The sequence below is a fragment of the Juglans microcarpa x Juglans regia genome, chromosome 1D, assembly GCF_004785595.1.
Source record: "Juglans microcarpa x Juglans regia isolate MS1-56 chromosome 1D, Jm3101_v1.0, whole genome shotgun sequence".
NCBI lineage: Eukaryota > Viridiplantae > Streptophyta > Magnoliopsida > Fagales > Juglandaceae > Juglans > Juglans microcarpa x Juglans regia.
In genome coordinates, this window is record NC_054594.1 from 1,682,049 (window position 1) to 1,704,474 (window position 22,426).

The 22,426-nt window shown below is 35.7% G+C and overlaps 3 protein-coding genes across 4 annotated transcripts; 2 read left to right on the plus strand and 1 right to left on the minus strand.

Moving 5' to 3' along the window:
- The first annotated feature begins 572 nt into the window (after positions 1-572).
- LOC121249321 (histone-lysine N-methyltransferase CLF-like) lies at positions 573-9,315 on the plus strand. The gene is given in 18 exon segments (XM_041148031.1): positions 573-895; positions 1,563-1,664; positions 1,770-2,095; positions 2,630-2,788; positions 4,108-4,192; positions 4,373-4,528; positions 4,631-4,678; positions 4,769-4,840; positions 4,943-5,679; positions 6,078-6,213; positions 6,328-6,551; positions 6,694-6,825; positions 7,653-7,743; positions 8,355-8,402; positions 8,478-8,606; positions 8,716-8,793; positions 8,901-8,961; positions 8,964-9,315. Coding segments are annotated over 18 exon segments (2,775 nt in total). The 5' UTR covers positions 573-832; the 3' UTR covers positions 9,092-9,315.
- Positions 3,111-13,206, plus strand: LOC121249574 (PI-PLC X domain-containing protein At5g67130). Of its 2 annotated transcripts, XM_041148302.1 has the most exons (9): positions 3,111-3,151; positions 10,068-10,254; positions 10,391-10,513; positions 10,648-10,785; positions 11,032-11,130; positions 11,229-11,532; positions 11,626-11,849; positions 11,935-12,021; positions 12,710-13,206. In XM_041148302.1, exons 2-9 carry the CDS (start codon positions 10,129-10,131, stop codon positions 12,887-12,889), a joined length of 1,281 nt encoding a protein of 426 aa, XP_041004236.1. In that variant the 5' UTR covers positions 3,111-3,151; positions 10,068-10,128; the 3' UTR covers positions 12,890-13,206. The 2 variants fall into 2 exon arrangements, with proteins under 2 accessions (XP_041004236.1, XP_041004229.1); XM_041148295.1 differs by lacking the exon at positions 3,111-3,151 and having other exon boundaries at positions 9,947-10,254.
- A 1,322-nt stretch (positions 13,207-14,528) lies between these two features.
- LOC121234459 (F-box protein At5g67140) lies at positions 14,529-17,753 on the minus strand (the record flags this gene model as incomplete). The annotated part of the gene is given in 6 exon segments (XM_041130402.1): positions 14,529-15,027; positions 15,199-15,297; positions 15,706-15,743; positions 15,746-15,840; positions 17,436-17,582; positions 17,665-17,753. Coding segments are annotated over 6 exon segments (633 nt in total), but the record flags the coding sequence as incomplete, so codon positions are not given.
- Positions 17,754-22,426: the final 4,673 nt, after the last annotated feature.

Genomic DNA, 22,426 nt, shown 5'->3' on the forward strand with positions numbered 1-22,426 from the left:
TCCAGGTATGTAGGGTGTCCCCGTCTCGAATGAAAATTGAGTTTTTCATCTTATTTTATATAATTAATATAATTTTTTTAAAATTTTTATATAAAATATAATAAATAATTTAATTTTTAAAATTTTAAAATAAAAATTATATTATTATAATATTTTATCTAATTTTAAACTTTCATCTCATTTACGTAACTAAACGAGACTTAAGATTTGCATATTTCTTATAAAAAAAAAAGTAAAGTCATTTAAAACTCATAAAAAATAATTTTTAATATGAAAATTCACTTTTTTTAAAAATGGAATAATCGAAATTTCTTAACTTAAAATTATATTTAATATTATTATTCGTACGAAAAAAATTTTGGCGTATAAAATCTAATATTTGCTTGAAAAAAGAAACAGCTAAAGGGCATGGAGTCGGTACTGCTACATTGTACAGTGTACAATTCAAAATAGAGCAGCACTGACCTTTTTCCCCCCAAACCATTTAACCAGTCAAAACGACGAAGTCCAGCTGTTTGAAACGCGCTTTTCAACCTCTCCATTAAAATCAGAGTATTATAAACACTATTATTAAATTTAAAAAAAAATCCCTAAGCAACCTAAAACGGCCTAAAAATTCCCAAATCGAGGAAGACGTGGCTAGCTAGGGTTTCCATTCAACCGCTAAATCCCAATCGCTCCAAAAATAACAACATAGAGACCCTACGGTGCGTACAGTTCCTCCACAAATCTCCAGCATCATTAGTCTCTGCATGAATCTGATCCCGATCCCAACTGCCGCCATTGCCGAATCGGGTCCGGATAAGCCAAAAGACCTCCGTTGTATCCGCCAATGGCGTCCAAGACCTCGCCTTCGGCCTCTACCACCAGATTGGACCCTCCCAAAGACGCTTCGGTATGAGCTTCCTATCTCGTACTCTCTCTATATTCCATGAGAATTCTGGTTTTAGCAATTTCTCAATTACCTTATTTTGTTAAAAAAAATCGATGTTAATGGAAGTTTGTATATTTTTTCATAAGTTCGGTTTATTTAGAGAGAGATAGTTAGCTGCATTGTATATTCGAAGGCTTAATTAGGTTTTGGTGTCAATTTCGGTGAGTTTAGGGCAAACGGTATGGATACCTGTCAAATGCATGTCTATTTGGTGCACGTAATGTACAACAGCACACGGCATTCGCGTTAGAAAGTCTAATGCCACCTTATATCTTGGAAGGAAATTCGTGGAGGCTTTTAAAATTTTGAAAATTCACCTGCTGCAGCGTTTTCACACATTAGATTTCGATGCAATTATCTATTAACTAGTTTCTGGTGTGCAATACGCCTTGTTTAGGTTTTGAGCTGGAGTTTCCGTAGAAGTTTGTTGTTGTTATCTTTATTATTGTTATCATTATGAGGCAAATTGTCATTGAGTTTTGCTTTTAAGAATTGTATGTTACATCAATTTTACTGAAATAAGGAAGGCACATGTCTTATTTATGTGATTTAGGAAAGTTAATTTGGACTATATTATTAGATGAATTGTACGTGGTAAGTAGGTTATACTCCTGTTGATTGTTTACAGATGATGAAACTGCAGGAAACAAGTCTGATTCGGAAGGAGATTTTAACAGTCATTGATTCTGTAAAGAAGCAAGTGGCTGCTGGCCGATCTGTTTCTGTAAAGGTGCATTCTTATCGTGCCTTAGATAATATTTGGTCTTGATATTTTATTTTCAAGAGTACTATTTTGAGATTGTGTTTGTTAATATTTTTTATTCTTAATTATCAGAATAAAATGGAAGAAAATAGGCAGAAATTGGCTGGTGTGACAAACCATCTTTATAAATTTTCTATGGATAGAAGGACCAGTAGGACTAATGATACTGATAGAAGTATAGATCTACTGACGAAGAGGCAGAAAGATGCGCTTGATATGCATAATGGTGTTGATGCAAGTGATGGGGATATGGATAGCAGTAGCTCTCAAGAAGATGCCCCTGCTTCTACTGCAGTTCTTCTAGGATCTAATGTTCCAGTGAAGAATGCAGTTCGTCCCATTAAGATCTCAGAAGCAAAAAGATTGCCTCCTTATACTACATGGATTTTCTTGGACAGGTGTGTTGGGATTTATTCTTTTTTCCCTTAAAAATATTAGTTTGGCTGTGGATGGTACCTTCTATTACTTGCACGATATATTAATGACGTATCTGCATGCATGTTTAAAACCGAAATTGTGATTTTTACCAATTTTTCTTCTTCACAAAGTGGTAATCACTGTTAGTTTGTGGATTCTGGTTTTTCATTACTAATCATTAGATGTTGCTTAATCAGGGGATGTTGCTTTTACCTGATTAAGGATTTATAAACTGTTTCTTTTTTGTTGTAATTTGTAAATTGCACAACCATCTGGTAGGTTTTGAATCCACAACCATACCCCTATCTGGTTCTTATGGGGGAAAGAGATGCCATTTGAGCTAATGCTCATTGGCAATTAAGAATATATAAATTTATACGGAATAGTATCTTACTGATGTCATTTTCATATTTTCAATTTCTAATTGCAGTTAGTTTTTATCTAGCTCGAACTTATAAAATAAAAGTTTTTATCTAGCTCGAGATTTAGGTGATCTTATGATAATTCTGGTGCAGAAATCAAAGAATGACAGAGGATCAGTCAGTGGTTGGTCGACGAAGAATCTATTATGATCAAAATGGTGGTGAAGCACTAATTTGTAGTGACAGTGAGGAAGAACTAATTGAAGATGAAGAGAAGAAAGATTTTATAGAATCTGAAGATTACATACTTCGGTTGGTATTGAGTAATGTGGTTCATACGTCTTATGTTGGTCCTTTTGCGCTTTTTAATAAATATTTATTGCTTATAGAAAAAAAGTCTTAAGTCGGTGTTCTCTGTGTTCCTTTCTTGTTGTTCCTCAAATGTCAGCAATTGTTAATGTGTTATCTGTGATTTGTTGATTGCTTTCCGAGCTTTATTTCAAGTGCATTTGCATACAATCATTATTTTGTTATAGAAAGAAAATGCAATTTCCATAGGCTGTGCCCTGGTTATCTCACTTGGGCTTCACCTACAACAATTACATTGGCCATAATCTACTAACATTGTACATTTTTTTGTTGTGTGTGTGTGTGTCTTTCTCTCTCTCTCCCTCTCCCTCTCCCCATTCATAGTTTATTCTGTAAATGAGACTAATATCATAGCAGATGATAATTATGAATCCTCAGCAGCTTTTTTACTCCAATCTACTAGGCCCTGGCTAGTATTTGACAAATAATAGCCTCCGACAAAGAAAAAGCATTCAGGCTCTCATTTTTGTGCCTTCTCAAACCTTTCGTTATTGAGAAATTAAAATAATCTGTGGTGTTGTCTTGTTTAATCCTCACGTTTGCAGAAGCTTCTGGATGGTTTGATGGTGCAGTTCTAACTTCTGGCTTCATCATTCTTGTTAAGTATTTGGACCAAACCTGATGACCTAGACAAGGCCTTTTTTCGATTGCTTGGATTTGCTTCAAGAATTATTTCCCTCGTTTTCTGATTTCTTAGCAGTGCCTTCATTACACGTGACCGAAGCCTCTTCAGGTGGTTTTCTGGTTTACTTTGACGTTAGTTCTAGATGTTAACTTGTGATGAAGCATCCATGTCCACTTACTTTTTTTCCTGGTTTTCTCATTCTTTCTTTGCGAGATATTGGCTCCTTATATGCACTTGTTTTTCAGCTTATAATAATAGTAACTTTTCTCAACATTTTCATGATATGGAAAGTGTATCAGGACTTGCGCCTCATTGAAATGTATGGCGTTTGAGAGTTATACTTTTGTCATGTTTTTTAGTGATTGTGCAAGTACATTGCTTACATATTTGACACTGTGTTGTCTTTGTTCATTTGCTTGACAAACTTGTTGGGCGGTTTACTTATTACTCAACTCAATCATTATTTTTTCCAGAATTTTCTCCTGAGATGGATTTTTCATATTTATGTTATTGCTATGTTTTAAGATTTATTTTTTCAGTCATACTACATATGTTTTATATTGGAATTTTTAATGATATATACTAGATGTGAAATGAAACTTACTAGTTTTGTGGCATTCTGTTGTGGCATTGCCAGCATGACTGTCAAGGAAGTTGGTTTATCAGATCAAGTGCTGGAATCACTAGCACAATGTTTTTCTAGAAGCCCTTGTGAAGTCAAGGTTTGCTTTTATGTTTGTTGTATTTTAACTTTGGGAAACATTTTTGTCTCTTCTTTATGCTTCTATCCTATTTATGATCTGATTAGGACTGGTCATAGTGTAAAGTTTGGTCCAGCCGTTTCCCATTTGGCTTGTGCTGGCTTTACAGAGATATGAAACACGATCAAACATCTTATACAGGCAAGATACGAAACTCTTATTAAGGAAGAGAAGGCTGTGGAAGGTTCTAAGAATGGTGATAATGAAGACATTTTGCATAATGGGAATTCTCTTCTTGATAAAGATCTTGACGCAGCTTTGGATTCTTTTGACAACCTATTTTGTCGCCGATGTCTTGTAAGCACCATCCTTGTGCTCTATCATTTATGTGATGTTTTGTGCTAACATCATGAATATGACTCTTTTGATTTGTTTGCCTTCTTCTGTTTGTTTTGGCAGGTTTTTGATTGCAGATTACATGGATGCTCACAGGATCTTGTCTTTCCTGTAAGTTTTTATTTTTACCTTAATTATTAAATGGTTATCTGAATACCTTGCTGGATTCTTTCATTCTTTGTTAATACAAGTTGTTTTCAGACTGAGAAACAACCTTCGTGGCGCCCTACAGATGAGGAAAATATACCATGTGGCCTACATTGCTATCGATCTGTATGTGTTCAGTGCATTACTGTGGTGATATGTGTATCTGGGAATATGTGTTTAGAATTGGCAAGCAAACTCTTTAAGTAGCATAATATTCACTCATATCAGGCATTGAAGTCGCAAAGAATAGCTAGAGGGAGCTCTTCCATTAATGGTGATTTTGAAGAAAAATCTGCCCCTTCATCTGGTAGTGCTGGGGCTCAGATATCATCCAGGAAGAAGACTTCCGGTCCATCTGCTCGAAAGAAGGTGAAGTCCTGCCAAAGTGAAAGTGCTTCATCAAATGCAAAGAATGTATCAGAAAGCAGCGACTCCGAGAATGGCCCTGGGCATGACACCACTTCTACCCACCAGTCATCACCTCGCAAAACTAAGCTTTCGGGAAAATGTGGAATTGGTAAGAGGAACAGCAAGCGAGTTGCCGAACGTGTTCTAGTTTGTATGCAGAAAAAGCAGAAGAAAATGGTAGCTTCTGATGATTGTGATTCCTTTGTGAGTGGAGGTCTTTGTCCCGGCGAGATGAAACCTAAATCTAATGCATGTAAGGAAAATGATGATACTAGTTCTTCTATGCATAAGAATGTGAAATCCCCAACTAGTGGAAGGTTGAGAAGGAAGGAATCATCAATTCAAGCCAGTCACAAGGTTGTGCCGGGTGAGGTTCCTGATGGTTCATCAAATGATATGATTACAGATCCACCTGCTGCTAGCAGTGATGACAACTCAAGGAAAGAAGAGTTCGTAGATGAAAATGCATATAAACAAGAATCAAGTGATAATAAATCTTGGAAAGCTTTTGAAAAGGGCCTTTTTGAGAAAGGTGTCGAAATTTTTGGGAGGAATAGGTCAGTGGATACAATTCTATTGTATCAAATATATTGATTTTTCAGTTCTCTGTTGAAATAATAATTGATACTACGATTGGACATGATGTATACATGAGATAATTGGTCTGGCCATATATTTGAAATCTTCTGAACTCTATTTGTTTAGCCTGAGAGTCAGATAATTTTTTTTTATAAGTAAAATGTAGCCGTAAGAGCGAACAATTATTGAAGCATTCGGGTTTTGTTTCAAACCATGGACATTAGTAGTTTTCTACTACTAAGGTTGGACATGATAAGTTTTTGCCTCTCTTCCCCCTGCAGAATTTCTTTGGTTGCCATATTATTACCATGAGATATCTCCTTCCTATTGCTTCTCAATTCGTCCACTAATGTTTGTTCCTTATGTGTTGTGACAGTTGTTTAATTGCTAGGAACCTTCTAAATGGTATGAAGACATGTTGGGAGGTTTTTCAATACATGAATTGCTCTGAGAGTAAGCTGTCCTGCCAAGCTGGTGATGGTGCAAACTCTCTTATTGAAGGCTATTCTAAGGTTGATTTAAATCAAACTATGCTTAGTGATTTATTGTGCTTGTGCATCTGTCTTAGAATCCTCCCTGCCTTAACAAGTGATTCCATTTTTGTCCTGGGGTGAAATAAACTCTAGGGTAATAATGAAGTGAGAAGAAGATCAAGATTTTTACGTAGGAGGGGTAGAGTTCGTCGCTTGAAGTATACCTGGAAGTCTGCTGCTTACCATTCAATCCGGAAACGAATTACCGAGAGAAAAGATCAGCCATGCCGGCAGTACAATCCATGTGGTTGCCAAACTGCTTGTGGCAAGCAGTGTGCTTGTCTTCAAAATGGGACCTGCTGTGAAAAGTACTGTGGGTGAGTTTTGTTTCCTTTTCCATTTACTGTGATTATTGTTGAAATCAAATACGAAGGCTTTTCTCGTTTTTCCCCTCTCCTGCTGCCAAGTTACTAAACTTTTCTGGATGCTTCCAGCTGATGTATTTTTTTCCTAATCTAGATGTCCAAAGAGCTGCAAGAACCGTTTTAGAGGCTGCCATTGTGCTAAAAGTCAATGTCGAAGTCGTCAGTGTCCATGCTTTGCTGCAGACAGAGAATGTGACCCAGATGTTTGTAGGAATTGTTGGGTCAGGTGAGTTCGTAGTTGTTGATGTTTGAATTTTTTGTTTCACCATTTTCTATCAATCTGTCCGCTAGAGATTCTTTGGTTGAAATGTAGTTCAGCAATACAAATGGGGGATGTTGATGTGAGGTAGAATACTATATGAGATTGCAATTCTAAATAAAAACTTCATAGACCTTAGGTTGAAATATGTTTTAACAAAACTTGTGTCTAGGAAGACAATTACTAATCATGCACACATTCACTGAGAGGGTGATCAGGTAAATTCCCATGGCTCTCTGCTTGTACACATGATCACTTCTAGAAATCAGGTAACTATTTTAAAGCGGTTTTAAGTAAAATTCAGTAAGTAAATATTAGATTGGAGGTTGCCTTGTAAATACAAGTACAGTTTCCTTCATCCAAACTGGGGATGGGGGTGTGGAGAAACTAAAAGAAAATAAAATGCCATACAATTTGATGTTTCAGTTTTGTTTTTGAAATTGAATGATGCTATTAGCTAGTACTAGACCAATTGGAAGGTTTGGTTATTTGCTAAGTTAGAAAAGGTGGTAAAAAATATGCACTTATACCTGTGGGGTTTGAAGAATTTTTGCTTCTCGTTAGTTAATAAGTTTTAAAATCCTTTTAAAGGGATAACAAATATCCCTAAAGAGGTATCACAGTTTGTAAGTCATTCATTGTCAATTTTTCTTCTTGAAAACCTAGTTGCATTCAGGATTATATTTTATAATGGTGTTTGTAATAGGATTTGCTAGCTAAATAAATTCCGATTCTAATTCTTTCTTTCTTTCATAAAAATTGACTGTTTTGTGTCATTAAAATTGGCTTTGCAGCTGTGGAGATGGTACTTTTGGGGTTCCAAGCCAAAGAGGTGATAATTATGAATGTAGAAATATGAAGCTTCTTCTCAAACAGCAACAAAGGGTAATTGTACTGCCCCCCCCCCCCCCCTCCCGGTTTTACCCTTTATTTTCTAATTTATTTGATTCAAGTGGTTTGGTGAAACTTTTCATGTGGATTATTCTATTAGTTTTGGGGAGAAATATCGAAGTGAAGTGACTCTCTTTCATCTGCAAATTGTCATCTTATGTTATTAGTACATATTACGTTGTGAACACCATTCAGTCAACTTTTCTTATGTGTACAAATGAGTCTAACTTATCTTATTCCTATATGCCCTTAAGTAGCTGTCCTTAAGTAGCTGTCCTTGAGGGTCCCTTAATTGAGGAATGCAATTTTTATTAGACTTACAAGGGGCATATTGATGTGCGTTTTATTTTTGTTGTAAAATTTCAACTTGACTACTTTAGCAGGTTAGTGAACTTTTGCAACAGTACTCTATTTTTTGTGTCTGTTGAATATTTATATCGTTTTTCCTCTATGTTTATGTGCTTTTAGTGATATTTGTCATGAAATTTTGTATTCTGCTAGTTTCTCCTTGGTTTGTTTGAAGCTCAGACTGCTGCTTTATAAACGCTATTTACTTTTTGCAGTACCCTTATGATGGCCATAGTTTGATTCCCATTTGTGTGCAGGTTTTACTTGGTAGATCTGATGTATCTGGCTGGGGAGCTTTCCTAAAGGTAATCTATTAATCTGATGTTATTCTTGTGCTTGGTTTCCTTCTTCCTTGTGACATTTTTTTAGCGATCCTCCAGAATAGTGTAAGCAAGCATGAATATCTTGGTGAATACACTGGGGAGCTAATTTCGCATCGAGAAGCAGATAAACGTGGAAAGATTTATGACCGTGAAAATTCGTCATTTCTCTTCAATCTGAATGATCAGGCAAGGGAGATACTATCTTCGGAATTTTTTTTTTTCTTATGAATTGAATCTAATCTAGATTTCTTCTATATTCCAAATATGAATTGAGATTATGAAACTGTTTGTGCAGTTTGTCCTTGATGCATACCGGAAGGGTGACAAATTGAAGTTTGCCAACCACTCTCCAGATCCAAATTGTTATGCTAAGGTACCATTTTCACTGCCATTGGTTATGGTTACCCTATTATCTGATTCTGCAAAGTACGCATGTCCTCCTGATTACTAATCGTGTTCAATGAAAACTTTCGAGGTTAGGTTATTATGGTTGCCGGGGATCACCGAGTGGGTATATTTGCGAAGGAAAGAATTTGTGCTGGGAGGAACTATTTTATGATTATCGATACGAACCAGACAGAGCTCCTGCCTGGGCTCGAAAGCCGGAGGCATCTGGATCAAAAAAGGAGGACGGTGCTCCTTCAAGTGGCCGTGCCAAGAAGCTCGCTTAATCTTATGGATTTATTCAAAGTCTCATTCAAAATTTTTGTCATTCTTTTACAGGAAGAGGCATTACTCCCATTGACACCATAGGGGAAAGGACTATTATTCTTGATACGTATTGATTTTGGGAGAGTGGCATTCATTGCCATCTCCATTATTTTAACTTGAATATCCTCTAACAACTCAATTTACTTCAGAGCTGAATATATGATTCAGTATGATTCGTTATTTACATAAAGTATTTTATACAAGTAGGCCAAAAATCCTACCAACATGTACTCTGATCGCTTGGGAAAGGAATCAAAAGTCCAAACTAATGATTAATGTAGGGAGGTTTTTTCTTACCGACCAAAGCAATCCAATCTACACGTTTGAAATTCAGAAATGTTTTATTTATTGCTAGGCGAGGTCAGGTCATCTTGGGGCCCGCAAAGGCAAACGGTCGCCAGACATTGCTCAGCTGAGCAGAAGTAGGCTACCCCACCATGTGAGAAGCACTTCAAAAGTAGGTGGAAGAAGTGTGGGGCAAAACCCAATGCTTTAAAGATTGCCAAAACCACAATTAATAGCAACGTAATCCAAGTGGAAAAAGAACAGAAAAACGTAACCAAAACCAAAATCAAACATTCTCAGTAGTTTGGTCCGTCTTTAATCCAATTCATACGGCCAAGGCCAAAGATCATAAGTTCATAACTCTCTTCGATATATTAATTTCCTGTTTTTGAGAGGTTATCTTAATTCTTACCAAGCGAACTTTGATAAACAACATGCAGTTATTTCATGAATAGAAACGACGTCGTTGCTCTCGCTGTCCTAAATGCAACTCCACCTTGTGCAAAACAAAAAAGTGTTTGGTTGCGGTTGGTACCTTAAAATAAGAGAGAAACAAAGGTGAGAAAAGCATAAAGCCCGCGTTAATCTCCAAAGAAACTTGTCAGCTCCCCTACACTGTATAAACATTCCTCTTTTGCTTTGTGACCCCCCCTCTCTCTCTCCCTACACACACACACACACAGCTTCGGAAGCTCTGCATCGGAAGCTGCCCATGTTGGCGTGCTTTCCGGACCACCGAAGAATGTGCAGAGCTCCTGCTATTGAGTACCTCTTTCTTTCCCTCTTCTTCTCTGTCCTTTTCTCCACTTCCACTGCTTGCTCGAATGGGAATTGCCAGGTTAGTTCCCTTCTTTCGCTCTGTCTGTCTGTCTGTCTGTCTCTCTCTCTCTCTGGTAAAATCTCATTTGGTTCAAGATCTGTGTGAATTCAATTCCTTTCTCTGAGTTTAGAACTGCGCTTTCGAGAGTTTCCAGGTTCTGGAAGCTTGTTCAGCTGCCACAGACTGTGGGGCAGGCCTGTACTGTGGCAACTGCCCTGCTCTGGGCAAGACTCAGCCTTTCTGCACCAGAGGCCAAGCCACCATTCCCACTTCAATTGTAAGCTTTTAGTTTTCGAAATTTTATGATGGGCGTGACCCTTTTGGAGCAGAATTGCTTGAATCTGCTGTCTTAAATCTCTTGTTCTACGTGGATTTGGTGGTGGCTTTGAACTGCAATCCTTCGGTGTCCAGGTTAATGGGCTTCCCTTCAATAAGTATTCATGGGTGGTGACTCACAATTCGTTTAGTATTGTTGATGCACCGCCTTTGCCGGGTGTTCAGAGACTGACATTTTACAATCAAGAAGACACTGTGACTAATCAGCTGAGAGTATGTGGTTTTATTTTTTATTGCCCAATTTTTTTTTATTAAATTTTATTTCATTGATGCCTTTTTTAGGTTTGTGAGAATAAAATAAAACTGAATGTTACATGTGTTAGTGTTCTTTATGCTGATAAACAAAGTGATGAGCTCACTTACGGCGACGATACTTTGTATGAGAAATAGTTTTGTTTTTTTATGTCTGTTAGGACCTTTCTTCAGTTAATGTGTTGTTGTTTCATGGGTGTTGTTCAGAACGGAGTGAGGGGATTGATGTTGGATATGTACGATTTCAATAACGATATCTGGCTCTGCCACTCATTTCGAGGGCAATGTTTCAACTTCACTGCATTTGTAATTCTCTTTTCCTCAACTTCTGTCTTTTTAAGTTATCTTTTCACAAGTGTCTGTGCATAAAGAAATTTAATAATGTATCCACTGAAATCTTTCAGCAACCTGCAATTAACACTTTGAAGGAAGTGGAAGCATTCTTGAGTGAAAACCCAACAGAGATTGTGACCATTATTATTGAGGACTATGTGCAAACTCCCAAAGGGTTGACAAATCTGTTCACCAATGCTGGGTTGGACAAGTATTGGTTTCCCGTGTCCAAGATGCCCAAAAAGGGTGAAGATTGGCCCACTGTAACTGAAATGGTGCAAGACAATCACCGGCTCCTAGTTTTTACTTCTGCCACTTCAAAGGAAGCGGATGAAGGAATTGCTTATCAGTGGAAGTACATGGTGGAAAATGAAGGTGAGCTTTCAGCTTTATAAGAATGTAATGTTGTTATGACTTGGTATTGTATCCACAATGTCCAAAATGGTTTAATAATGGATTTGGTTTCAGCTGGAGATCCTGGGGTGGTAAGAGGTTCATGTCCTAAGAGAAAAGAGTCAAAGCCGCTGAATTCAAGAAGTGCATCTCTGTTCTTTCAGAATTACTTCCCAACAATTCCTGTTCAGGCTGAAGCTTGCAAGGAGCATTCAACTCCACTGGCTGAGATGGTTGGTACCTGTTACAAAGCAGCAGGGAACTCGATGCCTAACTTCTTGGCTGTCAACTTTTACATGGTAATGGAGATTTAATTCATGGATGAGTCAGAAATGAAAATATATTCCATGTAAACATCATAACTGTGATAAAAACATATTGCAGAGGAGTGATGGAGGAGGTGTGTTTGATGCTACCGATAGAATCAATGGACAGACATTATGTGGTTGTAGTACCGTTACTGCCTGCCAGGTTTGCTCACTTTAATTCAGTTGTTATTGCTCAAATTCCACATGTTTCTTGGTAGATTATGAACTCTTATGCATTGTGATGGACCCGGTGAGTTTTGAACCCATAATCTCTTTTTCCATGCTTCTTATATATGAGAAGGAGCTGTCATTTGATCTTGAGCATGTGTTTAAAATGATTTTCTATTCAAACCCAATATTGTATTGATTGCAAGATATTGGGCTGATTTTTCTCTGGCTAAAATTATCTGTTCCAAATTGTTTGTCAACTTTGAGTAGAGTTCACAACAAACATCAGAGATTGCCTGATGTTTTTAGCAGGTTCTTAACAGATGGTCTCCTCCTTGATTTTACTCCAACTCAGGGTTACTGAAGCAAAAGCGGACCAAATATTGTTACTAGTCACCAAATTATAAAACCATGCTCTGTTTCTCTCTTCTTTTTCCTGCATGCATGAAAATGCAACAATTGTGTCAAAATGGGGTGAGAGGTAGAACTGTTCTTATGAAAGTATTTTGTTGGAGAAAACTTTATCTTTACATTTTTCAGTTTTGTATCAACTCTAAAGTGGCAGACATGTCATTGTCTGCAATATTTCTGAATGCTGTGTGCTTTTGTCCATGCTCTTATGACATTTTATTGTATGCATCGAGGTGTCTGTGAAAGACACTAATATTGATGAGATTTTGCAGGCTGGAGCACCTTTTGGGTCATGCAAGAATGTAGCTGTTCCTAATCCAAGCCCATTAACCAATACTGCAGGAAGCTTTACTGGATCTGTTCAGTTCTCAAGATCTGCTTCAACAGCCCATTCTCCAAGTTGCTTGATTCTTTTCTTGTTTTATTTTCCATTAATGGCAGTTTTCTTCTGATGACCACGGCTCATTAAGGACTAGGCATGAGCTACTTCTTGATGAGAGGCTAGTGTGTTAGCACTTTTAACTTATAGTCAAAATAGGTATACTGCATCCCTTGCTTATTCAGTTGAGGGTCAAGAATTGCTTGTTGGTGTTACGAAATCTCATTGTAAAGGAAGAACATGTCAGATTCTTGTATTGAGGCGAAGAGGTAGGGGTTTGGACTGGAAGAAAACAAAGATAGTGGCCTAGAGGGAACCACTGTGTACCAAGAAGTGGTTCAGGTACACATTTTCCCTTAACAGGATGTGTTAGATGCAAAGATTTTATCATATCTTTTCTCTTTACTGCCATGTGAAATCCCGCTGTTTGATGCAGAGGTGCACATCTGTTGCACTTAGCTCTTTTGCAAAAGGTCCTTCACAGAGGCCTCAGTTGAATCCTGAAATCCAATGCTTCGATCATGTTATGAGGCATTTTTTTAGCTGCACATAATGAATCAAAAAATTTCAAGGAAAGAAATTTATACTCATTATTGGAACGGCGATGACTAAGACTGGTCCAAGAGGGTGGGCGTTTTAGATTTGTGGATGGGGAGACAAACGGCAGCTACCATAGCTGTTCAGGTTAGAAGCAAGGGTGTTGGCTGAAAAAATAATCAAATGACAAAATTTGCTCGTACTTGGATTATTCTTTGTTCATAAGATGAAGGCTTCTTATGGCATGTCTCACTCAAAATCCATAGCAACCTTTTTTTTTGGGTCATTGATGAATGCAACCGCTCAATTTCTTGGTAAGAATAATGTATAATAGAACTAGTTGGTAACCAGCATATGATGTCAAGACAGGGAATCGATTGCGATTAAGACAGATTATTACAAATTGATTGGGATTGTCCATGCGATCTTTTTCCAATATATGGATAATTACCCTGGATTGCTAGATGTTACATGTTGGTTGTTTTCTAGTAAAGACGCTGCTACTGTGGATGTTTCATGATAATGATAAAATGAGAGGTCAAACTCATATTATTGCAATTGTTTGAGTACTACTGCTGAATTTGCAAGATGTAGACCTGCAATTTCTTCTCGAGCAATCCCCCTTTGCCATATGTATCCAAAATTTGGGCTGTTTTGGTTACACAAAATTAAACTATCTCATCTCAACTCATTGTTACAACTTTTCTAAATTTTCATACAAAATATAATAAACAATCCAACTTTTTCAAATCTCAAAACAAAAATTATATTATAACAATATTTTATTCAACTTTCAACAAAATATCTCAACTCATTTTATTTGAATTGCATAACCAAACGAGACTTAATTTCCCATTTTGTCAAATTCTATTAGTTGCATTGTGCTCAATTAACGTAATTCTCTCGAGACCACGAGGAAAAAGTGGTGTTAAGTTGATAGACACAGATGCTCGACACAAGTCTCATCTCCTATTGCGCTTATAGAGACTTGAACTCATAACTTTCCATCAAATACCCTAAATGGTTATCACAAAGAGTTAAATATGCTAACTTGTTTGGTAGAAATCATACAAGGCATGCCAATTTTCTTTAATCGCAAACAAACATTGTTATTAGTATAAGCATTTTTATTAGGTCTCATCCAAAAGGATATATAAATAAACATAGCTTCCTGGTGAACTTATATTCAAGATATTTATTATTTCCATACATTTTGGAAGTTCTGAATATAGTTGAATATTCATGACTCAAACCCATAACAACATATAATACCCGAAGGGTGCACAAGATTGATTTAGAAATAGTGAAAGTAAAATCAGACCTTTGAATTTTAATTCATGGAAGCAGAATTTAATGGTATTATTGTAGTTTCATTGTGCTGATAAACTCACCTTGAGATGGATATACAGAAAAAGAAAAAAAAAAACAATCTGTACACAACAATTGAGAAAGCAACCGTAAGATAACTTATGCAGCGGGGCCACAGAGAAGTGTTTCAGAGCAACCCTCTTATATTTTTATCATAAGACCTGGACGAATAGTAAGCAAAACCATGAAGCAGCCGACCGGAACTCTGGTTCCCCATACATTGATAGATTCAAGCTTCCGACATTTATTTACAAGAACAAGAAGCCCATTCTCAGTCACATGACGGCAGCTCCACAGAACTACAGTCTGCAATGAACATGAGACATGCATCTGAGACATCTACTTATGCTTTGGGTTGTCCAGATATACTTAGGGAAAAAAACACTGAGCTAGATGAAAATAGCAATCAATATTCAAACGTTCAAAACCCCTTGTGGAAAAAAGTTATAGCCTACAATGAAATTCCAATAAACTTACCTTTAAATGTGGACAGTTATCTGCAATGGCAAATAAAGATTCATCTGTGATAAATGTACCACCAATATTCAGGTGTTGCAAGGAATTAGTTCTGGACATCTGTTGGGAAAAAAATATCATCTCATATAATAGTGCAAAATGCATGAATCAACAAATCTCTGGAAGACATCAATTCTGGGATGATTTAGACAATGAAAATGGAAAATAAAGAAATAAGTTGTCATAAAAACTGATTGTGAAAAGCTTCAGACCAGCTTTCCTAAAATCACCATTGGGTGATGGCTTTCCAATTCTAGATCCCACTTGAATCAGGATAGCACGGTGCCGCCACTCTTGATCTTCTTTATCCAAGTGCTATCCTACTGTTCTAGATTCTATTTCAAGTCAAATTACCACATCTATTAAGACGTCAAAAACTGTGTAATCATGATCCTCGGTTGCAAGTTTCGAGAAATTTTGTAGAAGTTTAGAACTAGTCTGCATGGCTTAATTCTAACTATCACGTACCAATTGAACAACACCTTTGTCCGTGACCCCTGTCATACCCATAAAGATATGGATGTCAGTTTGCTGACACACTTGGCCAAAGATATTCTGTAAAGTCCTTTATCCGTGATTTGGCAACCCCAACGGCTCTTTGAACTGAAATAAATACAAGATAAGTCATGAATTTTGCCATATCATGATGCAGTACATGACAGTTTTACTCGATTTATTGCAGAAAGATGTCAAGAGTTAGCTGTCACTAGTTTGCCATATAATGACCATCTACTTGCCAATACAAACTATCAAAATTCTCATTCAGCCTTAAAACGAATTAACCATGTTTTACGTGAGTTGGTCTGTCACTAGTTTTTTTCTTTTTTTGATAAGTATGGAATGCCACTAGCTTTATCAGAATACTATAAAAATTGCAGCCATTCTCAGCTCAACTTAACTCAATTATGCTTTAATCTCAAATGATTAGGTTCAATAAATAGAAATTTTTTTCCATGGCTGCATGAATTCCTTTTCACCGCTCAGCCCCATGGAAGACATAAGAATGCAGCCAAGATACCTCTATATAATAAGAAACTGGAAATCAGAAAGTACGGAATACGACAGCCCTGGATTATCAATAGGCCAAAAGCTAAAGCTGGCAAACTAATTAAGAATTTTAGACAGACTCTGGTCAATTCCCAATGCAAAAGAACTATCTTCTAGACTTGGCAAAAGCACATGTTGATTAACTGAATGCCACACTAGGTTTGCATGAAATAAGGGTTTGGATTTGGTATTGGAGGGCCCCTTCATTAGATTACCATGAAGTGAGGCCTCCCATTTTAACTCCAAAACTCATACTGCTTGCTGTTAAGCACAATGACAAAGAACCTGTGACACAGACATTAATGATAGGTAGGTTTAGCTATTGAAGAAGCATGCAGAACACCCCCGAAGAAGTGAGAAAAAGCAGGTCTATTCATATTCTGTTCATGTGAATTAGCAAAAACTATCGTGTGAAATGTTGGCATAGCTATGACTGCCTATTCATTCCAAGGTCTCTTGTCCGATGAGATTAAAAGAAGCACAAATCAATGATTGACCTGAAGTGGACTGAGGTGAGGAGTTGTAGCATATGCATAACTTCACACTACGCATTGGAATCTAGCTCAAATTTATCTCTGCACCAAAATCTAAGTCTAGCCTTGCTCAAAGAATTGAACTACTAGGAAAATAGACGCTAATTAAACAACATACAGAAGTCACAAATTGGAGGAAGAAATCAATAACAAACTTCCTCTTCCGTGAAGAGCCCCAATATCATGCCTCCATGTTAAACTGGCATCTCAACGTTAGTCGTTAGTGACTACCAATCTTCCGAAATTTCTAATGTTATTTGATCAAATAAATTTATCTCCAATGAAGTTAAGAAAATACACACCTACCTATCCAATAAAAAGTTAAGAAAATACACACCCATAACCTTGAAAAATCCGGAAGGAATAAATGATCAGAATACACACTACCAAACATTTGTTTTTCCTTGGTACCGTACCTGGCCATAGCAGACTCTCTGAAAATGGAACATGCATCCCACAAAATCATCACTAAAATAAAAACCCCCCGTTGAATTTCTTTCCATCCCCTCCGACAATAATACCCATCACTTAAATATGCGAATTATACAGAAAATCAGCAAAGGGACAGTTCCAGAAACATATGGCTGTGAGAGAGAGAGATAGAGAGAGAGAGATTACATGTCAATGTCTTTGAGGCTGTAGGCATGGCGAACGAGACGGGCGATGGTTTCATCATCCATCTTGCAACCAGCAAAACTCAGAGACTCCCTCCGAGCCAAAGACCGCTTCACTCCCCGTTTCCATTTCTTGCACACACTTCTTGCCCTGAAACAAGGGGATGTCATGTCAATAAAGCAATCAATTTTCATGGTACAAGATTTGTCAAATATATAGTAATACGACATACTGAGCCAAATCAGTGAAGGAAGAGACGAAAACGAATATATGAGCCAGCAGGTCCATGGGCAACCGATCAATCTCTGCCTCTTCCCCATGTCAAACACACGCACAGAGAGAGAGAGAGAGAGAGAGAGAGAGAGAGGGAGTTTCCTCTGGGTTCTCTCTCGTACGTGTTTGAAAGGGTCAGAAAGTTGCAGGTTCTGTGTGAGCCAAAAGAGAAAACGGAAGCTTCACAAACACGAAAAATATGTGCTCATGTTTTCGTCACCACTTCAAGAATCCCCCAGTATTCGTCAAAGTCCAGATTCTCCACTCCTTTGGGAAATCATAACGGGACGGCCTCCTCGTAACCCTTCATGGCCCTCGCCGTTTAAAAAGAAGAATTTTATTCATTAGTATTTATTCGCACTCTCACGTTTTATATTTGTAATATTTTTTTTCATAAAATGTGAGTAAGAGTATTTTTTTAAGAAGTAAGATAATAAATAGCGACTGATGAAAATAATTTTTTTTAAAAAAAAAATTAAAAAACTTCTCATTATAATAATTAATTTTATACTTTTTTTTCCAACACAGTATGAAATGGTCGATAGATTCTAAAATTGGAATTTGTTTTAATAAATGGGCATGATTGTATTGATAGATTATAAAATTAGTAGTAAAAAGAGTTGTACGTGTATTATTAAAAGAGTTTGTAGATTTCAAAACGCCGCGTTTGAAATGGACTCAATATTCTGTTGATGTATTTAGGTGGAGTCAATGTAACGTGTTTGAGTTGTACGCGTTACGAACGCGTTCACACACCAACAAATTGCATCCACGTTGGTCCTGGATGATCTCACTTGTACCTAAAGTCAAGAGGATGGGCTTGGCCTCCAACGCCTAAGTCAGTTGCTATCAAAGAAGTTCTTCTTAATTAGTCAAAGGAGAAAATATGAGCATACATTTAGATCTTCCTTTATTTCCTATTTGTAAGTTGTTTTCGGCGAGAGTTTTACCCTTCTTTCAATAGTTCGGCATAGTACTTTTCTAAGGAGCGCATCATCTCATTTAATGCGGTAACTCCTCTGAGCCTCAAGATCACTCCTGCTGCATCTCCCGGACTTGCCCTCTCAAGTGGGTGCATCAGCGCATTTAATACGGTGTGCCCTGAGGTTCTCAACAAGCCTCTTCATGAATCATGACACAAACATGTTCGCTCCCCAGACCAGTAGCAGTAGGTGCTCTTTGCGATGGCCTTCTTGTGATGAGGTGGGCTATCACTTTCCTTGGCAGTCCTGCCTTTGTCCTTTGGTGATGGACAGTAAGCCGCTTGCCCGATCTTTTCACCTTGTACGTAGGGTCCAATTCAGCGGGCTCGTTCAATGGACCCGATTAAGTTTTCATCTTTTGGGGTGTGCTTTGGGCCAGTGTTTAATATAGTTTGGCACTAAATTCAGCCGAATTGACGCATCTTCTATTTATTATTTTCTTACCTTTTCGTTTCTCCTAACTAAGCATCTTGGGAAAGAGGTATTAAAAGTCTCTTGCAATCGGTCCAAACCAATAAAATATAGTACAAATCACTTTACTGTGACTTTCAGTCGTAGTATTATAGTTTATTTATCGGACTGTATAATCTTCTTTTTGTAGAATATGGATGAGGGTCAAGTCATTGGCTTTAGATTTTTTTTTTTGTTTTGTTACCTTTGTTGATTTGAGATGAATATTGAAGCCTCTCAACCTGTAATCTATTATATCATGTAATTATTAAAAATATTTATAATATGCTTACTTAAAATAATAATAAAAACAAAAAAAAAAAGGGCGTATAGAGGAGTATGCTAGCCATCATCACGACTCATGGGAATTAATTGTCTAGGGTGTCAACAGGCTAAACTTTGATTGGTACAAGTCCCACCACGTGGCTGCTTCCCCCCACCGCAACCTCTACTACATTCAATCAAGACTTTTTCTACACAGCACTATTACATCGATTTTTATTTTTTATTTATTTATTTTTCAAGTGTGTGATATAAAATTGTTGAATAGAATTCTTTTTCATCAAAATCGGTATTGATGTTGATGTAATTATAAAATAATGTATTTATTAAAATATTAATAATTATAAAATGTTTATTTAAACTTTTAAATGAAACTGTAGATAGATTAATAAAATCGAAACTGATTTTCATAAGCTTCATAAATAGATCCGTAAATAGAGCATTTGGATCAGAAAATTTTAGAGAATATGGAGATCCTTAAGATATGTTTGTGTAATCACTTTACTATTATTTAATATTTTATTATTATTATTTTTTTATTTTTAACCTTTTTATTATTATTTAATATTTTATTGTTATTTTATCACTACTGTTCACAGACTCAATACAGCAAGTTAAATTACTTGAGTTTGGATGTTGTCGCCACGCTCTTGTAACGTATTCATCTTAGAACTGACACCTCACACTTGTAACCCTCCTCTCTTTTCTCGAGAAACTGCCTCTGTCCCCAAAGCAGCCAAACACAATCTAAAATCATTCTCGAGAAAATCACACCTAAGGATTATGCGTTACGAGAGCGTGGCAACAAGACAAAAGTAAATAATCGAAAATGATTTTAACTCATTTTAATTGGACTTTTTTTAAAAAAAATATTTGTTTACATATATATTTTTTTAATATCTTAAGTACATTTTCAATATTAAATATTTATAAAAATAATATCATTTTTACATAAATACATTCGATTTAAAATATGGATATATAGTTGCATAAAATGTTGTACATATATCTATCACTCTTCTATTATTCCTATTCCGTAAAGTGTGGCATAAATTCCGTAAGAAATTAAAAGGTAAATGGTCACACGTTTTAACTGATTATTGTTACTTGATATAAATAAAAAGAAGATGAATTTTGAAAAGAAGGGGGTGACATTCATCATTAATGCTAGCAGGCCTCGTTTATTTTCAGAAAACATCTCATCTCATCTCATCTCATCATTACAATTTTTCCAAATCCCTATACAAAATAAAATAAACAATTCAACCTTTTCAAATTCCAAAACAAAAATAATATTAAAAAATATATTCAAACAATATTTTATTCAACTTTTTAACTTTAATCTCATTTCATCTCATCTCATCTCTGAAAACAAACGAGCCCTTAATTACTTGAGTTTTGACAGAGTTTTAATTGATTATTTATTTGTTTGAATTTGAAAATAACTGTCTCGATGAGATAAGATAATATAAAATAAAAAATAAAAAATAAAATTAAATAAAATATTGTTAGAATATATTTTTTTAATATTATTTTTATTTTAAAATTTAAAAAAATTGAATTGTTTATTTTATTTTATATAAAAATTTGATAAAATTATAATAATTAGATGAAATTAAACAAAATGAATTGAAAAGTTTTATAAAAAAAAACGATATTCTAAAATAGGTCTTTAAATATTGGCTACACAAGTACTTCAATAAATTAGTGGAATGTAATCATAGGGAATTAGTAATGTGAATGCTTTTTATGGAGGGTTATTTTTTTAACTTGATGATGGTATGGAAACTTATTGGTTTTTATAAATTGACATAGAAGACAGACAGTCTATACAACATATAACCACTTTAAGGAATAAGATCCAATAGATTTAGTATAGAGTTGATATTTTAAACCAATCGAAATTGTTGAATAACAAAAGAAAGAAAGATAATACTCATGATTTTATTAATAAACTTTCAGTTATGACGGATGAATACCGTACTTACATTATTTAATAACAACCATAGTTAGACTAAAATAGAGGCACGACCTTAAACTAGAACAACATAGTAACATCCATTTTATCATCGAGTAGAAATATCCTTATAACATATTGAATAACTGTCATCTTCGAGTGATTAGATAACGGTCATCTTTAAATAATAATTTAACTGTCAACTATAAGAGAAATGTTACATACAATTATTTAGTGTACAAGCATCGCATAATCATTTTGAAAAAGAGTGATATATACTATTAAAAAAAATAATACTACGACGTTCCTTCATTTTGTCTCTTTATTTTGATCGCTCATGCATTTTAATTTTTTTTTAATTTTTTTGTATTTACTGATTAAAGAAATGACTATTAGTGTATTGATATTTTAAAAAAAATATTCAAAATATTAAAAAAATATAAATTAAAAAATTAAAAAAAAGAATTTTGCCTATGGGGTATGCCCAGCTGTCACGGCTGGGTGGCACCCTAACAACACTCATTAAAAAATTAATTTTTTATACGAGTCTCATATTTATTATTATTTTTAAATAGATTACGTGACGCTTGTACATTCTACGACCATAAATATCATTTCTTCGACTTAGAATATCATATCATAATCGTCTAATAATCAGGATACTTAATTTGAAACGATATGACAGAGTGTTAAATTCCAACTTATTGGAATAGACCATGAATAATATTTTTGGCACTTAAATTAGTCTAAAGTTATATTTTTTTATTTTCAAGTAAATTTGATTACCCAAAGTTATATCCTACAAGTCTTCAAGGAGAATTTTCTTCGACTGTTTTCAGGCATAAATCACTTTCGATGTTTTATGTATAAATAATATTTATTTCCTGAATCCTAATCCTTTATTTTCCAACATGCAAGTTCAGAAAACCATTCAAGTTTTTAAGGGAAATAAAAACAACAGAATGAAGGAAAAAATAACTTATTAATAATAATCGGACACACGTGTCAGCATACACAAGCGTGTGGAAAGGTTTCCTAAGGGAAGTAAA

What these genes read in the sequence shown, in the direction of transcription:
- LOC121249574 (XM_041148302.1), top strand. Translation starts at nt 10,129, where the DNA reads ATGTTGGCGTGCTTTCCGGACCACCGAAGAATGTGCAGAGCTCCTGCT. An exon ending in GCTCGAATGGGAATTGCCAG is followed by an intron (nt 10,255 to 10,390) that starts GTTAGTTCCCTT and finishes GAGAGTTTCCAG; the next exon opens with GTTCTGGAAGCTTGTTCAGC. An exon ending in CCACCATTCCCACTTCAATT is followed by an intron (nt 10,514 to 10,647) that starts GTAAGCTTTTAG and finishes TTCGGTGTCCAG; the next exon opens with GTTAATGGGCTTCCCTTCAA.